We start from the raw sequence: 16,103 nt of genomic DNA on the forward strand, positions 1-16,103 counted from the left end.
TGTGTATATTTGCAGAAGCTGCATGACGGATCTTTCATTTATCTACTCTTGTATGTTGATGATATGTTAATCGCTTCGAAGAGCCAAAATGAGATAGATAAGCTGAAGGCTCAGTTGAATCAAGAGTTCGAGATGAAAGATCTAGGTGAGGCCAAGAAGATTCTCGGCATGGAGATAAGTAGAGATAGACCGAGAGGCAAGCTCTGTTTAAATCAGAAGCAATATCTGAAAAAGGTATTACAATGTTTTGGTGTAAATGAAAACACAAAACATGTAAGTACCCCACTTGCTTCTCATTTGAAACTTAGTGCTCAATTATCTCCGAAGACTGAAGATGAAAGAGAATATATGGCGAAAGTCCCATATGCTAATGCAGTTGGGAGTTTGATGTATGCGATGGTGTGTACGAGGCCTGACATTTCACAAGCTGTTGGAGTTGTGAGCAGGTATATGCATGATCCTGGAAAAGGACATTGGCAAGCTGTGAAATGGATTCTACGGTATCTTCGAAAAACCGTAGATGTTGGTTTAATTTTTGAACAGGATGAAGCACTTGGTCAGTTTGTAGTTGGATATGTTGATTCCGACTTTGCTGGTGATTTAGATAAACGTCGTTCAACTACGGGGTATCTGTTTACTCTTGCGAAAGCCCCAGTGAGTTGGAAGTCTACCTTACAGTCTACAGTAGCTGTGTCTACTACAGAGGCAGAATATATGGCAGTTACAGAAGCTGTTAAGGAGGCTATTTGGCTTAATGGATTATTGAAAGACTTGGGAGTTGTTCAAAGTCACATTAGTCTATATTGTGACAGTCAGAGCGCTATTCATTTAGCGAAAAATCAAGTCTATCATTCAAGAACCAAGCATATCGACGTAAGATATCACTTTGTGCGGGAAGTCTTTGAAAAAGGAAAAATTCTACTTGAGAAGATTCCGACAACAGATAATCCCGCAGATATGATGACCAAGGTGGTAACAACAATCAAGTTCAATCATTGTTTGAACTTGATTAACATCCTGAGAATTTGAGCACCTTTAGGTGTATGGCGCTCGAGAGCGCATTTGGAGGCACTACAAAAGATAGCTTTATCGAATTTGGGGAGTTGAAGGAAGTGTGTGAAGATGTGATTATCCTAATCAAATCTTCAAGGTGGAGATTGTTGATAAGTTAAATTAAAAAAGGGGTTGAAAAGTCAAAAATGGTGGGAGGTGCAATTGGCACCGAAAGAAAAAAAATAGTTGGCAAGTTGTTTAAAGTTGAAAGGGATAATTGCAATTTTGGTCCCTAATTTTTTAGGTCATTTGCAAGTTAGTCCCTGAACTTCAACTATAAATAGGCCTAACCATTTCTCATTTCAACCATCCCAACCAATCTTTCTCTCTTAGTTTTCTCTCTTCTCCCATTTGAGAATTCTTAAGGAATTCTATTTGTTTGTAATATTTTGGAGATAGTAAAGTTATCATCTGGTGCTAGTGCCTGAGGACGTAGGTATAATTTACCGAACCTCGTTAAATCTCTTGTGTTCTTTCTTGTCCTATTTTTCTTTCAATATTTGAGGGTATAATAGTAGTATTTAATTGTGCTATTAAATTACTATAGTAGGGATATTCTGTCTAAGGAAAGACTTGGTATTTAAGAGATCCATGTGATCCACCTCTCTTCCCTGGGAATTGAACTTTGTGTGATTTTTTAGTACAATAATTTACACGCTTCCGACCCTATTGGAACAACACCCTCCCCACTCTAGCCCCACCAATTAATCCTTCACACTTTGCCATGTTAACTAAAGTATAGAAGCCCTCAGCATAAATAATGAACAGATACGGGTTAATGGGTCACCTTGTCTCAAGCCCCTTGTAGGCCTAAATTCACCCCCTTTTAACTCCGTTCAGCACCACCGAATAAGATACAGAGGTTACAGACCTCATTACTAAAGTAATTCATTCATTACAAAACCCCAATCAGCGCAATATATGTTCGAGAAAACTCTGTTCAACCCTATCATATGTTTTGCTCATATCAAGTTTTAAGACAAAGGATCCCGCCGAACCCTCACTCTTCTTTTTGAACGAATGTAGAATTTTATATACCACTAATATGTTATCGGTGATTTTCTACCCGACACAAAAGCACCTTGATTGTCATTTATGCAGATATCAAGTACATTTCCAAATCTATTTACTAGTACCTTGGATATAATCTTATAGATGACGTTACAAAGGCTAATATACCTAAATTGACCCATGCTCCTTGGTGAATTTATTTTAGGAATTAACACAATATTCATACTATTAATCACCTTTATGTCCTTCCTACCATTTAGCACTATTGACACCATTTTTTTGATGAAACGGGGTCGGCTTAGGTTTTGAAAAATGAAAACGAAAGTGGGAGTTGCCACCAATCTTTTTTTGATGAGGTGTGATCGGGTCACCTCGTAAAATGGTTGTTTTTAATAAACGATTTAGTTTTATTAAAACAACAAATTTGGCCCACGAATTTTAGAAAAATGGGTTCGGGAGTCGGTTACGTAGGAGGAAGAATTAGCACCCTCGTAACGCCCAAAATTGGTACCTAGTTGATTAGCTAATGTCTTAGTGTCGAAAATTAAGAACTTTGAAAACATTTAAAATACGATCCTTTATTTTATTATCATTATTATTTTTTAAAACTTGTATAAATCCAGGCACTCGTTAAGACTTTCTCGTTTCAGAAAGAGAAAATATCACACCCAATGAGTTAGGGCACGATATTTTACCTCTTCCGAAATGAGCTTGTCTAAAAACTTACGCAATAAAATTTAAAATGGTGCTCAATTGTTTAGGTCATGTGAAAGAATTGCAACCCAACACGTTAGGGTACAATTTCTCAAAATATTAAACCTTGAATATTGCATTTATAAGGAAAATCCTCGTCTCGAGAAAACAACGTGTCATATCCAATACATTAGGACACTACGTGTTGAATTCCCAATAACGAGCTTTTAGTTATGTTTTATATAAAAAAGAGGTTTCGATTATTTAGATTCAACGAAGGAAATCGGAACCCAATATGCTAGGGCTCGATTTTCTCGAAGATTCTAAATATCAAGTATTATTTTTATTTTGAAATTTTCTGTTTTTGACAAATTCTAGTAAAAATGAATGTAGAATAATATTGATAATAATGCAAATAAAATAATACAAGCAAATAAGAAAAGATAAATAAATAAGACGGCAAATATATAATAAAAAGAAATCAATAATGTATACACAAATAAAAGTAAATAAATAACAATTAAAGCAGTTAAATAAGTAATAATAATAATGAGCATGTAAATAAATAAATAAATGAATCAACACCAAATGAAACAATAGAAATGAATAAAATTATAAAAATATATATATGTATGTTAGAATTATAAAGTATATAAAAAATATATGTATGTGATTAAATCTAAAATTACAAAGGTATAATAATAGGCATGATAATGATAATAACAATATATAAAAACAATAATAGTAAAAATAATGGTTACATTATTGAAATAAATTAATGTAATAGCAAAAAGTATAACACAAAGAAAATGACTAATTTAAACTGAAAACAGAACTTTGGGGTCTAAATCGCAAATAAATTAAAAAGGAGTAACCCAGGACTGATATAGAACGCGCTGAAGGCACGAGGGACTAATCGGGAAATATTCCCAACCCCAAATGCACAGCGTTTCAGCGCGGATTGAAATGAAAATATCAAAAAATTACACTGCCAAAATATAAAAACCTCAAAGACCCGATTGCATTACAGCACAAAAGCAGAGGGGCCTTACGCGTAAATAACCCATTTCATGAAAACACGCGGATCCCCCTGGAGCGGGTTAGATCGCGCGCGGGTCATGGGGGCTTAAACGACGTCGCTTCAAGCTTAATATAAATATAAAAAAAAACCTCAAAAAATCAGTTTCATCATTCTTTTAAAAAAAACAAACAGAGAGCAACGCTCTCTCTCTCAGGCCTCTAACCGGCCATGGCTATTGGCCGTAGCGCCACCGCCGTAGCGCCACCGTGGCAATGAATGATAAGTGTAACTAGACTTGTTCACGGGTTGAGTTACCTGTCCAGGCTCAAAAATTTGCTTGAAATTTGGAAGATTTCGGTAAAAATATTAGGCTCGGAAAATGGGCTTGGACAAAAAATTAGACCCGTTTAAAATATGGGCCGAGCTTAGGTTTGAACATTCGAGTCTCGTGCCCAGTCCGGCCTGATCCATTTTTAAGTTTATAATATTTTATATTATGTTATTTTTATATATTATATAATTTGTAACACATTAAAAAAAACATATACTAAATATATAATACTACTCTAATATAAATATTAAATTATGTTAAAATGACTATATAAAAATTTCAATAAATAAAAAATTATTAGTATTAAAATAAAAGTAATATTTTTAAAAAATTTATTTAAAATATAATATGGGTGGGCCTAAAATAGGCTTGAATTAATCTTTTGCAAATATGGATAGGTTTGAGCAAAATTTTAGGCCCAGGGTTTGGCCAAGTTTAGGCAAGCATAAAATATTTAATATCATACTTAAACCCGGCTCAAACCCAACCCAATCTTACCCATGAACACCTCTATGTGCCACTATCTAATTGCAATATATGTTAGTATGTATTCCTTTTATTTCTAAAAATAATAATAATTTATGTTATAAGTAAAGTGGTTTTAATTATAATTTTTTATAGATTTTATAAAAATGGTTTTTTTTTACTTTATATAAAAATAAATATAGAAAGTAAAACAATAATTTATATACTAAGTTTCTAATAAATAATTCATTAAAATATATTATTATATTTATGTACAATTTTTTCTTTTTATGAATAAAATAATTCTGTAAAAATGAATTAATTATGAAATATAAAAATTTTATTTACATACCTAATTAAGAATATTATATTTTAAATGTATTTACTTTTCCCGTAATTACTTATTCTGATGTATTATTTGATCTTCTTCTTAATTTATATGAAATGGTGATTATAGCTTTTATTTAACACCAATTCGTGTGACTCGTCCAAAAAAAATTGGGAAAATGCAGAATCTATATTGAGTCAATATTATTTATTTATTACAAGCACGTTCAAATCTAGTATTTTGCTGCTCTCTACGGTTCACTACCTAAAAATTACTCAAAATCCCTAATATAATCTGGCAGTCAGTACTAACAACATTCATCTCATCAGTAATATTCTTCGGCACAGCCACTGTTGGGCTCTTCTTGAAAAGGTCCGAGCAATATGTAATCATCGGCATAGCATCCCGAGTAATAGCTAGCTTCGCCGCATCCGACCCTTTATCACTGAGCATCCGTCCCGCGCTGTCAATATTATCCCGTGCCCCCAGAAATCTCCACCAGCAGTTATCGAGAAGGTTATGAAGTGCTGGATCCTTCGTGTTCGTGTACAAATTATCCGTATCGGTGTATAGTTTGTCGGCGTCACGTGTACCGCATGTAATCGATATCGTTGCCAAGCCCTTAACGTCGGCTGTTGCACTTTTCGGATCACTGTGAAGACATGTTTCGCAAAGACTAGGATTAGGTGTTTTGCTGCAGACATTGATTATCATTGCTTCATCAGACATTACATGAAATGGCTGTAATATGAAAGTTAAGGTGATGAGGGGAAGAGTGAAAAGACAAAGCCTGAAATTCGCCATTGTTGAAGTTTCTCAAGCTACAACTTTGCCGCCTTCTTTGTGTTCTGATTTAGTGAATGGTAATTTTCTTGTTTGCAATAACATATTTATATTGCTAGGGTTTCCTTACGTGAATGGTTTTTTCTTTTTCTACTATCTTCTTTTATGCGTTTAAGTTGCCTTGACAAGCTAAGGTAAATTATATTGGTAATTACTTAATTATTAATTTCTCTTTTTGTTATTTAACCATGAAAAATTATAAAATGATCACTTAATTATTTTATTTTTTTCTTTTTTATCAACAGCCATTAAATTACTAACACAAAGATACTTGACAAGTTTTAAAATTGATATAACAGCAACTTTAACCTTGAGAAAGGATTGTATGAAACTGTGATTCCTATTAGATTTTTCTCCTAATTTTCAGTATTTTTAGTTGAATTTAAATTTTTCAGGAGAAAAATACTGAAAGTCAAGAGGAAAAATCTAATTTGCCATTGTCCTATTGGAAAGTGATAAGGGTGACGTGGAATTACAGTTTCATACTATCCATTCTCCTTTAATCCTCAACATTTATTGGGATAGGATTGTATGGGACAGTAACTTTACGTCATTTGTATCCTTTTTCCAATAATTTTATGCCACATCAGCATTTTTATCTTGAATACCAGCATTTTCATCCTAAAAGAAATTAAATCCAAATTAAAATACTAAAATTTAAGATAAAATTACTGATTTGGCATAAATTATTAGAAAGGGATAATATCCTTGTTTCATACAATTATTAGATGAACAAATAAAATTCTCTCACACTCGAATATACAAACCAAACAAGTCATCCTATATGCTTGTTAAATTATAATTAATGTGAATATCTAATTTCATAATAGTCTTGAAATAAGTCTTTAATAAAGAATATACTAATATAACTTGTTTATTGGAACTTTAATCACATCTTTGTTGAACTTAATTCTTGTTCGAACTATCGTGAGTAATAAACTACTAAAAATCTTCAATTTTGTTCAAAACATACCGGAACAAATCTGATAAATAATATCCAAAAAGCTTTTGAAGCACCTAAAATTGATGAACGACAAAAGGAAGGGAGAAGGGAATTAAAGCATATTATTAGTATTACAACCATGTTCAAATCTTGTATCTTGCTGCTCTCTCCACATGAACCACACTGCCTAAAAGTTATTCAAAATCCCCAATATAATCTGACAATCAGTACTAACAACATTCGTCTCATCAATTATATATTTCGGCACAGCCACTTCTGGGTTCTTCTTAAAATGATCCGAACAAAATGTAATTATCGGAATAACATTCCGAGTAATAGTTAACTTCGTAGCATCGGACCCTTGATCGCGAAGAACCCGTCCGGCACCGTCTATACCATCTCGTGCGCCTATAAATCTCGTCCAGCAGTTATCGAGAAGGTTATGAAGTGCAGTATCATTCGTGCTCGTGTACAGGTTATACGTATCTTTGTATAGTTTATCGGCATCGCGTGTACCGCATGTGATCGAAATCATTGCCAAGCCCCTAACGTCGGCTGTTTTACTTTTCGGATCACTATTAAGACATGTCTGGCAAAGACTAGGGTCGGGTGTTTTGTTGCAGACATTGATTATCATTGCTTCATCTGACAGTACATGAAATGGTTGCAATGTGAAGGTTAAGGTAATGGAGGAAATAGTGAAAAGACAAAGCCTGAAATTCACCATTGTTGAAGTTTCCCAAGCTACAACTTTGCCTTTTTCCGTGTGTTCTGATTGAGTGAATGGTGATTTTCTTGTTTGCAACGACTTATATATATTGCTAGGGTTTATTGATTTATATTTTATGCCCTGATGATAGTGTAGAATTTTATATATTTTCAGTAGATTAAACGCTTGATTTTATTTTTACATGGATAATGTATTATTATTTGATTTACTCACAATATATTAAATATCGGCAATTACATCGTACATCCCTAAATTATAACATTCATTTTAAATTAAACTTGAGATTGTAAAATATTAAAGTTACATATTAAATTATCGATGTTATATCAATAAGATTTTTTTATTTCTAAAATTGTTAATTTAATCATTAAATAATATATAAATCTTATTTAAAATGAAAATTATAAAAAAATATATTATAAAAATAGATGTTGTAAAAAAATTTATGCGATTAAAGTTACCTTATAACCACAGACATGAACATTAATAGAAATAGCTGTAGATTACTGCCTTAAGTAATAGTACAACTCATATTTTCTAATAATTAACCAAATATATACTATTTACTTTATCTATAATAAGTAGATGACACGTACAATGAATGCATATTTTCAAAATAATAAATATATTTAAACAATAAAATATATAATAACTAGTTTGCAGGGTTTTTTACTAGAATAGGTTAAAAAATTATATACTGAAATAGATTGTCAGATAGATTAATTATCGAAATTGTATATTTTTTTTAATGGAGCCTATCTGAGAAGCGTCAATGAATATTTTATATTTTTTTGTTTAAATAAAATGTTGTTTTTTATTTTTATTAAAAATATTTAAATATAAATACGGGTCAAAATACGGTCAACGAGTCAAAATATGGGTAAAAAATGAGTTTTCGGGTGGCGCCTGTCAGATAGGCGCCACTAATTGCGCCTCAGAGGGAGGCGCCAATGACCAATTTTAAAATTTTAATATACTTAATATATTAAATTTTTTAAACATATTAAAAAAATTTTAAGAATAACCAATTTTAAAATTTTAATATATTTTTTAATAGGTAAAGACAATAAAAAGATTTTTTTAATATATTTAAAATTTTACAGAGAAAATTTTAAAATTTTAAAATTTTAAAATATATTTTTAAAAAATATATTGAATATATTAAAAAATTAAAATTGGTTATACTTAACATTTTTAAAGGGGTTTTGTAATATAAATAACTTCTTATTTTAGGGGGTTTTGTAATATAAATAACTTCATATTAGGGGGTTTTGTAATATAAATAATAACTTCATATTTATGTAATGAATTTTTTGGCATTTTATTTATCAATTTAATTTTTTTTGCCTTTGCAATTTAAATAGTCAACTGTTTATTTATATAATGACTTTTTTGCCTTTTTTGTAAATAAAATTTTATGGTTTTTTTTTATTTTGCAATTTCAAATTAGATTAACTGCAACAAATTGTAAACAAATTTGTGATTCAATTATCTCAACATGCAATGAACTACATCTCAATTTCTACCCGATTGAGACGATTGTCCAACATGGTAGTTTCGGAGCGGACATTTGCTCCGATTATGACTGGCTAATCTACATATACCAAAATACCTTATCCTTCTTCTTGTTTTCCTTTCTTTTTTTCTTCTCCCTATCTTCTTACTTCCGTTCTTCTGCTAAAATTTATATCTGTGTTTCGGGGGTATATATAGAGAAAAAATAAGCAGCTATGGGCCCCACCATTGGCGCCTCTCAACATGACACAACTATAGTGGCGTCTCTCAAATAGGCTCCACCATTGGCGCCTTTGAGATAGGCGCCACTACTCTTGTATCTATACCCAGGTCATATACTGACTTGGGAAAAAAATTAATGATATTTTATTAAAAGAAAAAATTAATATAAAAAATTCATTGGCGCCTATCAGATAGGCGCTATTAAAAAAATTTAATATAAAATATTCATTGGTGCCTTTCAGATAGGCTCCATTAAAAAAATGTCATTTCGATAATTAATCTATCTGACAACCTATTTCAGTATATAATTTTTTTTAATTTATTCCAGTAAAAAAACCCCTAGTTTGCATATCCGTACATTGCACGGGTTAATAGTGTTTATTGATATAATTGTTTTTAAAAATAATATTTTATTTTAAATTTATTTACTTTTCCTGTAATTACTTATCCTGATGTACTATTTTTTTTTCTTAATTTATATGAAATGGTGATTATAGCTTTTATTTAACACCAATTCGTGTGACTCGTCCAAAAAAAATTGGGAAAATGCAGAATCTATATTGAGTCAATATTATTTATTTATTACAAGCACGTTCAAATCTTGTATTTTGCTGCTCTCTACGGTTCACTACCTAAAAATTACTCAAAATCCCTAATATAATCTGGCAGTCAGTACTAACAACGTTCATCTCATCAATAATATTCTTCGGCACAGCCACTGTTGGGCTCTTCTTGAAAAGGTCCGAGCAATATGTAATCATCGGCATAGCATCCCGAGTAATAGCTAGCTTCGCCGCATCCGACCCTTTATCACTGAGCATCCGTCCCGCGCTGTCAATATTATCCCGTGCCCCCAGAAATCTCCACCAGCAGTTATCGAGAAGGTTATGAAGTGCTGGATCCTTCGTGTTCGTGTACAAATTATCCGTATCGGTGTATAGTTTGTCGGCGTCACGTGTACCGCATGTAATCGATATCGTTGCCAAGCCCTTAACGTCGGCTGTTGCACTTTTCGGATCACTGTGAAGACATGTTTCGCAAAGACTAGGATTAGGTGTTTTGCTGCAGACATTGATTATCATTGCTTCATCAGACATTACATGAAATGGCTGTAATATGAAAGTTAAGGTGATGAGGGGAAGAGTGAAAAGACAAAGCCTGAAATTCGCCATTGTTGAAGTTTCTCAAGCTACAACTTTGCCGCCTTCTTTGTGTTCTGATTTTCTTGTTTGCAATAACATATTTATATTGCTAGGGTTTCCTTACGTGAATGGTTTTTTCTTTTTCTACTATATATCTTCTTTTATGCGTTTAAGTTGCCTTGACAAGCTAAGGTAAATTCTATTGGTAATTACTTAATTATTAATTTCTCTTTTTGTTATTTAACCATGAAAAATTATAAAATAATTACTTAATTATTTGATTTTTTTTTATCAACAACCATTAAACTACACAAAGATACTTGACAAGTTTTAAAATTGATATAACTGCAACTTTAACTCGAGAATAGATTATATGAAACTGTGATTCCACGTTATCCTATCCCTTTCTAATAGGATAATGACAAATCAGATTTTTTCACCTGATTTTCAGTATTTTTAGTTGGATTTAAATTTTTTCCGGAGAAAATTGCTGAAAATCAGGAGGAAAAATCTAATTTTTCATTATCCTATTGAAAATAGATAGAGATGACGTGGAATCATAGCTTTATACCATCCCTTCTCCTTTAATCCTCAACATTTATTGGGATAAGATTGTAGACAATGACGATACGTCATCTGTATCCTTTTTTTCAATAATTTTATGCCACATCAGCATTTTTATCTTGAATATCAGTATTTTCATCCTAAAAAAAATCCAAATTAAAATACTAAAATTCAGGCTAAAACTACTGACGTTGCATAAAACTATTAGAAAGGGATAATATCTCTGTTTCATATAATTATTGGTTGAATATCTAATTTCATAAACATAGTCTTGAAATAAGTCTTTAATAAAGAATATACTAATATAACTTATTTATTGGAACTTTAATCACATCTTTGTTTAACTTAATTCTTGTTGGAATTATCCCGAGTAATAAACTACAAAAGGAACAAATCTGATCAATAATATCCAAAAAGCTTTTGAAAGCACCTAAAATTGATGAACGACAAAAGGAAGGGAGAAGGGAATTAAAGCATATTATTAGTATTACAACCATGTTCAAATCTTGTATCTTGCTGCTCTCTCCACATGAACCACACTGCCTAAAAGTTATTCAAAATCCCCAATATAATCTGACAATCAGTACTAACAACATTCGTCTCATCAATTATAAATTTCGGCACAGCCACTTCTGGGTTCTTCTTAAAATGATCCGAACAAAATGTAATCATCGGAATAACATTCCGAGTAATAGTTAACTTCGTAGCATTGGACTCTTAATCGCGAAGAACCCGTCCGGCACCGTCTATACCATTTCGTGCGCCTATAAATCTCATTCAGCAGTTATCGAGAAGGTTATGAAGTGCAGTATCATTCGTGCTCGTGTACAGGTTATACGTATCGTTGTATAGTTTATCGGCATCGCGTGTACCGCATGTGATCGAAATCATTGCCAAGCCCCTAAAATCGGCTGTTTTACTTTTCGGATCACTATTAAGACATGTCTGGCAAAGACTAGGGTCGGGTGTTTTGTCGCAGACATTGATTATCATTGCTTCATCTGACAGTACATGAAATGGTTGCAATGTGAAGGTTAAGGTAATGGAGGAAATAGTGAAAAGACAAAGCCTGAAATTCACCATTGTTGAAGTTTCCCAAGCTACAACTTTGCCTTTTTCTTTGTGTTCTGATTGAGTGAATGGTGATTTTCTTGTTTGCAACAACTTATATATATTGCTATAGGCCTGATAGTGTAGAATTTTATATATTTTCAGTGAATTAAACGCTTGATTTTATTTTTACAAAGATAGTGTATTATTATTTGATTTACTCACAATATATTAAATATCGTTAATTACATTATAACATTCATTTTAAATTGAGCTTGAGATTGTAAAATATTAAAATTACATATTAAATTATCGATGTTAGATCAATAAAATTTTTCTATTTTTAAAATTGTTAATTTAATCATTAAATAATATATTAAATCTTATTTAAAATGAAAATTATAAAGAAAAATAAATATCATAAAAATAGATGTTGTAAAAAAATTTATGCGATTAAAGTTGCCTTATAACCACAGACATGAACATTAATAGAAATAGCTGTAGATTACTGCCTTAAGTAATAGTACAGCTCATATTTTATAATAATTAACCAAATATATACTATTTACTTTATCTATAATAAGTAGATGACACGTACAATGAATGCATATTTTCAAAATAATAAATATATTTTAACAATAAAATATATAATAACTAGTTTGCATATACGTACATTGCACGGGTTAATAGTGTTAATTGATATAATTGTTTTTAAAAATAATATAAATTTAATCCTAACATTAAAAAATTTAATAATACATATTAATTATATATAATTAATATTTTTATTACGAAATTTGAAATATAATATTAAATAGAGATGCTAATTTTAAATAAATTGAAAAATTTTGGATTCTGAATATTGTATTAAAATGTTTATAATAAATAGATAGGTCCATGTTTTATTATATAAAAATTTGTACTAAAATAAATTAAATTATAAAAAATAAATATTTTTTTGGTAAAAACAATTATACTTATTAGTAAAAATGAATTTTATTATAAAAACAATAAAATAAGATTTTTTTTTAAATCTTATAAATTACAATAATATTGTCACATTTAGTACATGTACTTTCATAAAATGTTCAATGTGATTAATAAAAAAGAAATAAATATTAAATTTACATAAATAAAAATGTCATCTTCTCCATTTAAATAAACAGTTCTCTTCTTCAAAGAGCTTTCCATTTTAATAATTTTTTTATTGTTTTTAAATATTATTTTGTTATTATCATGAGAGTACACTTAAGTTCACTAAACTATAAATAAATTTATATTTTAATTGTTTAATTTTAAAATTTTATAAAATAGTCACTAAATTATTCAAAAATTTTCATTTAAGTCATTGAACTATTCAAAAGTTTTTTATTTAAGTCACTAAGCTATTAAATTTAAAAAATAAAAGTTTAGCTAGCGGCCTTCAAGCAACAATTCAACAATCCGTACGTTGGATTAATACCCATCAATAAGTAGATTCGAGATATTTAAAATTATTTCATGAAATAAGACTAAATTGTTAAAGAGAATGGGAAGGAAAGTTTTTTATTGGTCCAGGTGGTGTGAATAGAGAAACGATACAAGAGAGATTTTAATAGTCCAGTGACCATTTTTAAACTTTTTAAAATTAACTAACCAAAATATAAATTCACTAATAATTTAGTGACTTCCGTGGAGTTTACCCTGTTTTTTAATATGTAAAATAGATATTTTCTAAAAAAATGCATGTCTGAGAAAAGAACACCTTCAAGCTGTTGGGACCTAACAGTGACAACAACGGTAACATCCAACAGATATTTTGCAAACTTCAAACCATTCAGATTCATTTCACTTTCAATGCAGTAGAAGAAGGGGGAAAATATCCATGAAAGATTTTTGATGACAAACAACTCAAATCAAAACCCATCGAAAAATAAGGAAAAAAGATTCATCCTTTTTCCCTCCTCCTTCTCTGAAACTAAAAAACACTTTCCTGCAAATGCTTCAATCTCTCCTTTCCCTTTCTTCTCCTTCCCCTCTCTCTCTCCCTCCCTTCCATAACCCATCTTGCTCCCCACTCCTCCAAAAACCCACTTTTTTCTCCCCTTTATTTCCCCATTCCAATGTCCATCTTCGCCCATTATTAGCTCTACCTCGAGAAGAACCTTTCACTACCCCCATAGCTGAAGAAAAAGAAGAAGAAGAAGAGGTTCCAATTGAGTTACCACCATCTTATTCTTCCTTTTCTTCTTCTTCTCCTCTCCAAACTGCCACCACCGTTTTGCTCTCCGGTGCCATTGCCGCCTTCTTGTTTCGATCCATTAGACGCCGTGCTAAGCGTGCTAAAGAGTTTGTGAGTATCCTATTTAGCTTGTGTTAAATTGGGGTTTTTTTCCCCTTATCTGCTATATTTCAATTTGGTTTCTCTGTTTTTTTTGTTTTTTTTTTTGGTGTATGTAGAGATTGAGGTCGAAATCATTGAAGGAAAAGTCATTGAATAGGTTGAAAGCAATGGGGTCCGCTTCGATTAAAAACAAAAAATTATCCACACCATCACCTGTTGATGCATTGTTGGGAAGCTTAATTGCTGGTGTTATTGCTGTTTTTCTGTATAAGTTCACTACTACTATTGAGGCTGCTCTTAATCGCCAAACAGTCTCTGATAATTTCTCGGTTTGTTCTTTTTAATTGCCCTGCTTTTAATCATTTCTTGTTACTTTTAGTTGCTTAATTATTTCAGTGATTCATTTGTATTGAACACTCCATGTGTCTATGTTGGTATGTTGATAGAAAAGGGTTTTGGTTGTCCATAGGCATTATGTGGTGTTGTCCCACAACATTCTTTATTGAATGGAAAAGCTATTGGTAAAAGCTACTCAAAAAAGGGCAAATTAGTTATTGTAAGATAGATTAAAGAGTAAATTGGTCTTTCTATTAATGATTTCATCCCGTTCTGCTATTAAAAACTGGTCATTGTACATTAACATAAGGTACACATGACACAAGCATATCTGATTTCTAGTATAAATGCCTCCATGATACTAAAAGACATAGACTTCATGTGGGACAATAAGAATATCTTTAACGTGTAGGGACTAATTTGCCCAATTTTTTAGTAGAGGAAATAAAATGCAATCTAACTTCTAGTATAAACGCCTCCATGATACTAAAAGACGTGGACTTATGTGGGACAATAAGAATACCTTTAAATCTGTTTGATGTACCTTGTGATCATTGGGAGAAGAGGAAAGGGATGTCAGATTTGAACCTCTGTTAGTTAGGTGCTAAACAAGAGCTTTAACTAATACTCCTAGTTAGTCTTGGCCTTTACAGATGACTATCAGTACCATATATTTACTATATATTTTATATGATAAAGTAAGGTCAAATCATTCACTTTGCCAATTGAGCCTTAACTCGGTTGGCATCATTATTATTACAGCAGTTAAGAAAATGTGGGTTCGAATGTGCTTAAACGTATTTACAATGATATATACAATGGAATGAGCTTATGCTTATGAAATTGTGGAGTGTAAGTTCATAACCATAGCCTATTACCAATTTTGATTTTTGACAAAAAAACCAGAATGGACAATAGAAGACCTCATGTAGTACAGGATGCCATTGTTATTTACTTAAAGCATTGTCATTCTTCTCAAACATTTTTCATCTCCATGGTTTGCAGGTTCGTCAGATAACAATAACTATCAGGTAATTCCTTATTATTACTTCTCTTGTCCGTAAATGAATGTTGTTCTTATCCCTTAAACATGTTTTGTTTGTAGGACAATTGTGAATGGATTGTGCTACCTTGCAACATTTGTTTATGGCTTCAATTCTATTGGCTTATTCCTTTATTCTGGTCAACTTGCCTTAAATCCAATCATGGAAGGTTCCATGATGAGTGCAAATAAGAATAAAGATGAAGAGAATGTAGGGTCAGTAAGTTCAGTAAAACAAAATGCTAGTGAATTGAGCAGTAGCAGGGAGAGGGAGGATTAGAGTCGAAATGGGGAGCAAGAATGACTACGTATATTTTCACTTATGGTTTATTCGTGTTTTACTAGCTTTCTATAGTGTTCAGATTACTAGATCTAAATATAATCAATTGTAAAGTACAGGACATAGGCTTTTGTATTGTAAATCCATTTACACAGCAGAAAACATTCACAATATTTATTGGAATTATGCAATGGACGGTCCATTGTTACAA

The 16,103-nt window shown here is 31.3% G+C and overlaps 4 protein-coding genes across 4 annotated transcripts; 1 reads left to right on the forward strand and 3 right to left on the reverse strand.

The window, feature by feature from the left end:
* Window positions 1-5,166: 5,166 nt before the first annotated feature.
* LOC107935643 (cell wall / vacuolar inhibitor of fructosidase 2) lies at window positions 5,167-5,706 on the reverse strand. Its single transcript, XM_016868266.2, has one exon. The coding sequence runs from the start codon at window positions 5,704-5,706 to the stop codon at window positions 5,167-5,169; it is 540 nt and encodes a 179-aa protein (XP_016723755.2).
* Window positions 5,707-6,875: 1,169 nt separating this feature from the next.
* On the reverse strand, window positions 6,876-7,415 carry LOC121223249 (cell wall / vacuolar inhibitor of fructosidase 2). Its single transcript, XM_041104384.1, has one exon. The coding sequence runs from the start codon at window positions 7,413-7,415 to the stop codon at window positions 6,876-6,878; it is 540 nt and encodes a 179-aa protein (XP_040960318.1).
* A 2,372-nt stretch (window positions 7,416-9,787) lies between these two features.
* Window positions 9,788-10,327, reverse strand: LOC107935644 (cell wall / vacuolar inhibitor of fructosidase 2). The gene has a single exon (XM_016868267.2). It carries the CDS (start codon window positions 10,325-10,327, stop codon window positions 9,788-9,790), a length of 540 nt encoding a protein of 179 aa, XP_016723756.2.
* A 3,309-nt stretch (window positions 10,328-13,636) lies between these two features.
* LOC107935626 (uncharacterized) lies at window positions 13,637-16,103 on the forward strand. Its single transcript, XM_016868247.2, has 4 exons — window positions 13,637-14,243; window positions 14,351-14,563; window positions 15,576-15,601; window positions 15,676-16,103. The coding sequence occupies exons 1-4, from the start codon at window positions 13,890-13,892 to the stop codon at window positions 15,890-15,892; spliced, it is 810 nt and encodes a 269-aa protein (XP_016723736.2). The 5' UTR covers window positions 13,637-13,889; the 3' UTR covers window positions 15,893-16,103.

This window comes from Gossypium hirsutum, chromosome D11 (assembly GCF_007990345.1).
Source record: "Gossypium hirsutum isolate 1008001.06 chromosome D11, Gossypium_hirsutum_v2.1, whole genome shotgun sequence".
Classification (NCBI taxonomy): Eukaryota; Viridiplantae; Streptophyta; class Magnoliopsida; order Malvales; family Malvaceae; genus Gossypium; species Gossypium hirsutum.

Bases quoted from the DNA above. Each gene is read 5' to 3' on its own strand.
- LOC107935643 (XM_016868266.2), bottom strand. From the start codon at position 5,706: ATGGCGAATTTCAGGCTTTGTCTTTTCACTCTTCCCCTCATCACCTTA.
- LOC121223249 (XM_041104384.1), bottom strand. From the start codon at position 7,415: ATGGTGAATTTCAGGCTTTGTCTTTTCACTATTTCCTCCATTACCTTA.
- LOC107935644 (XM_016868267.2), bottom strand. From the start codon at position 10,327: ATGGCGAATTTCAGGCTTTGTCTTTTCACTCTTCCCCTCATCACCTTA.
- LOC107935626 (XM_016868247.2), top strand. From the start codon at position 13,890: ATGCTTCAATCTCTCCTTTCCCTTTCTTCTCCTTCCCCTCTCTCTCTC. The intron at 14,244-14,350 runs GTGAGTATCCTA...TGGTGTATGTAG, and splicing joins CTAAGCGTGCTAAAGAGTTT to AGATTGAGGTCGAAATCATT. The intron at 14,564-15,575 runs GTTTGTTCTTTT...CATGGTTTGCAG, and splicing joins CAGTCTCTGATAATTTCTCG to GTTCGTCAGATAACAATAAC.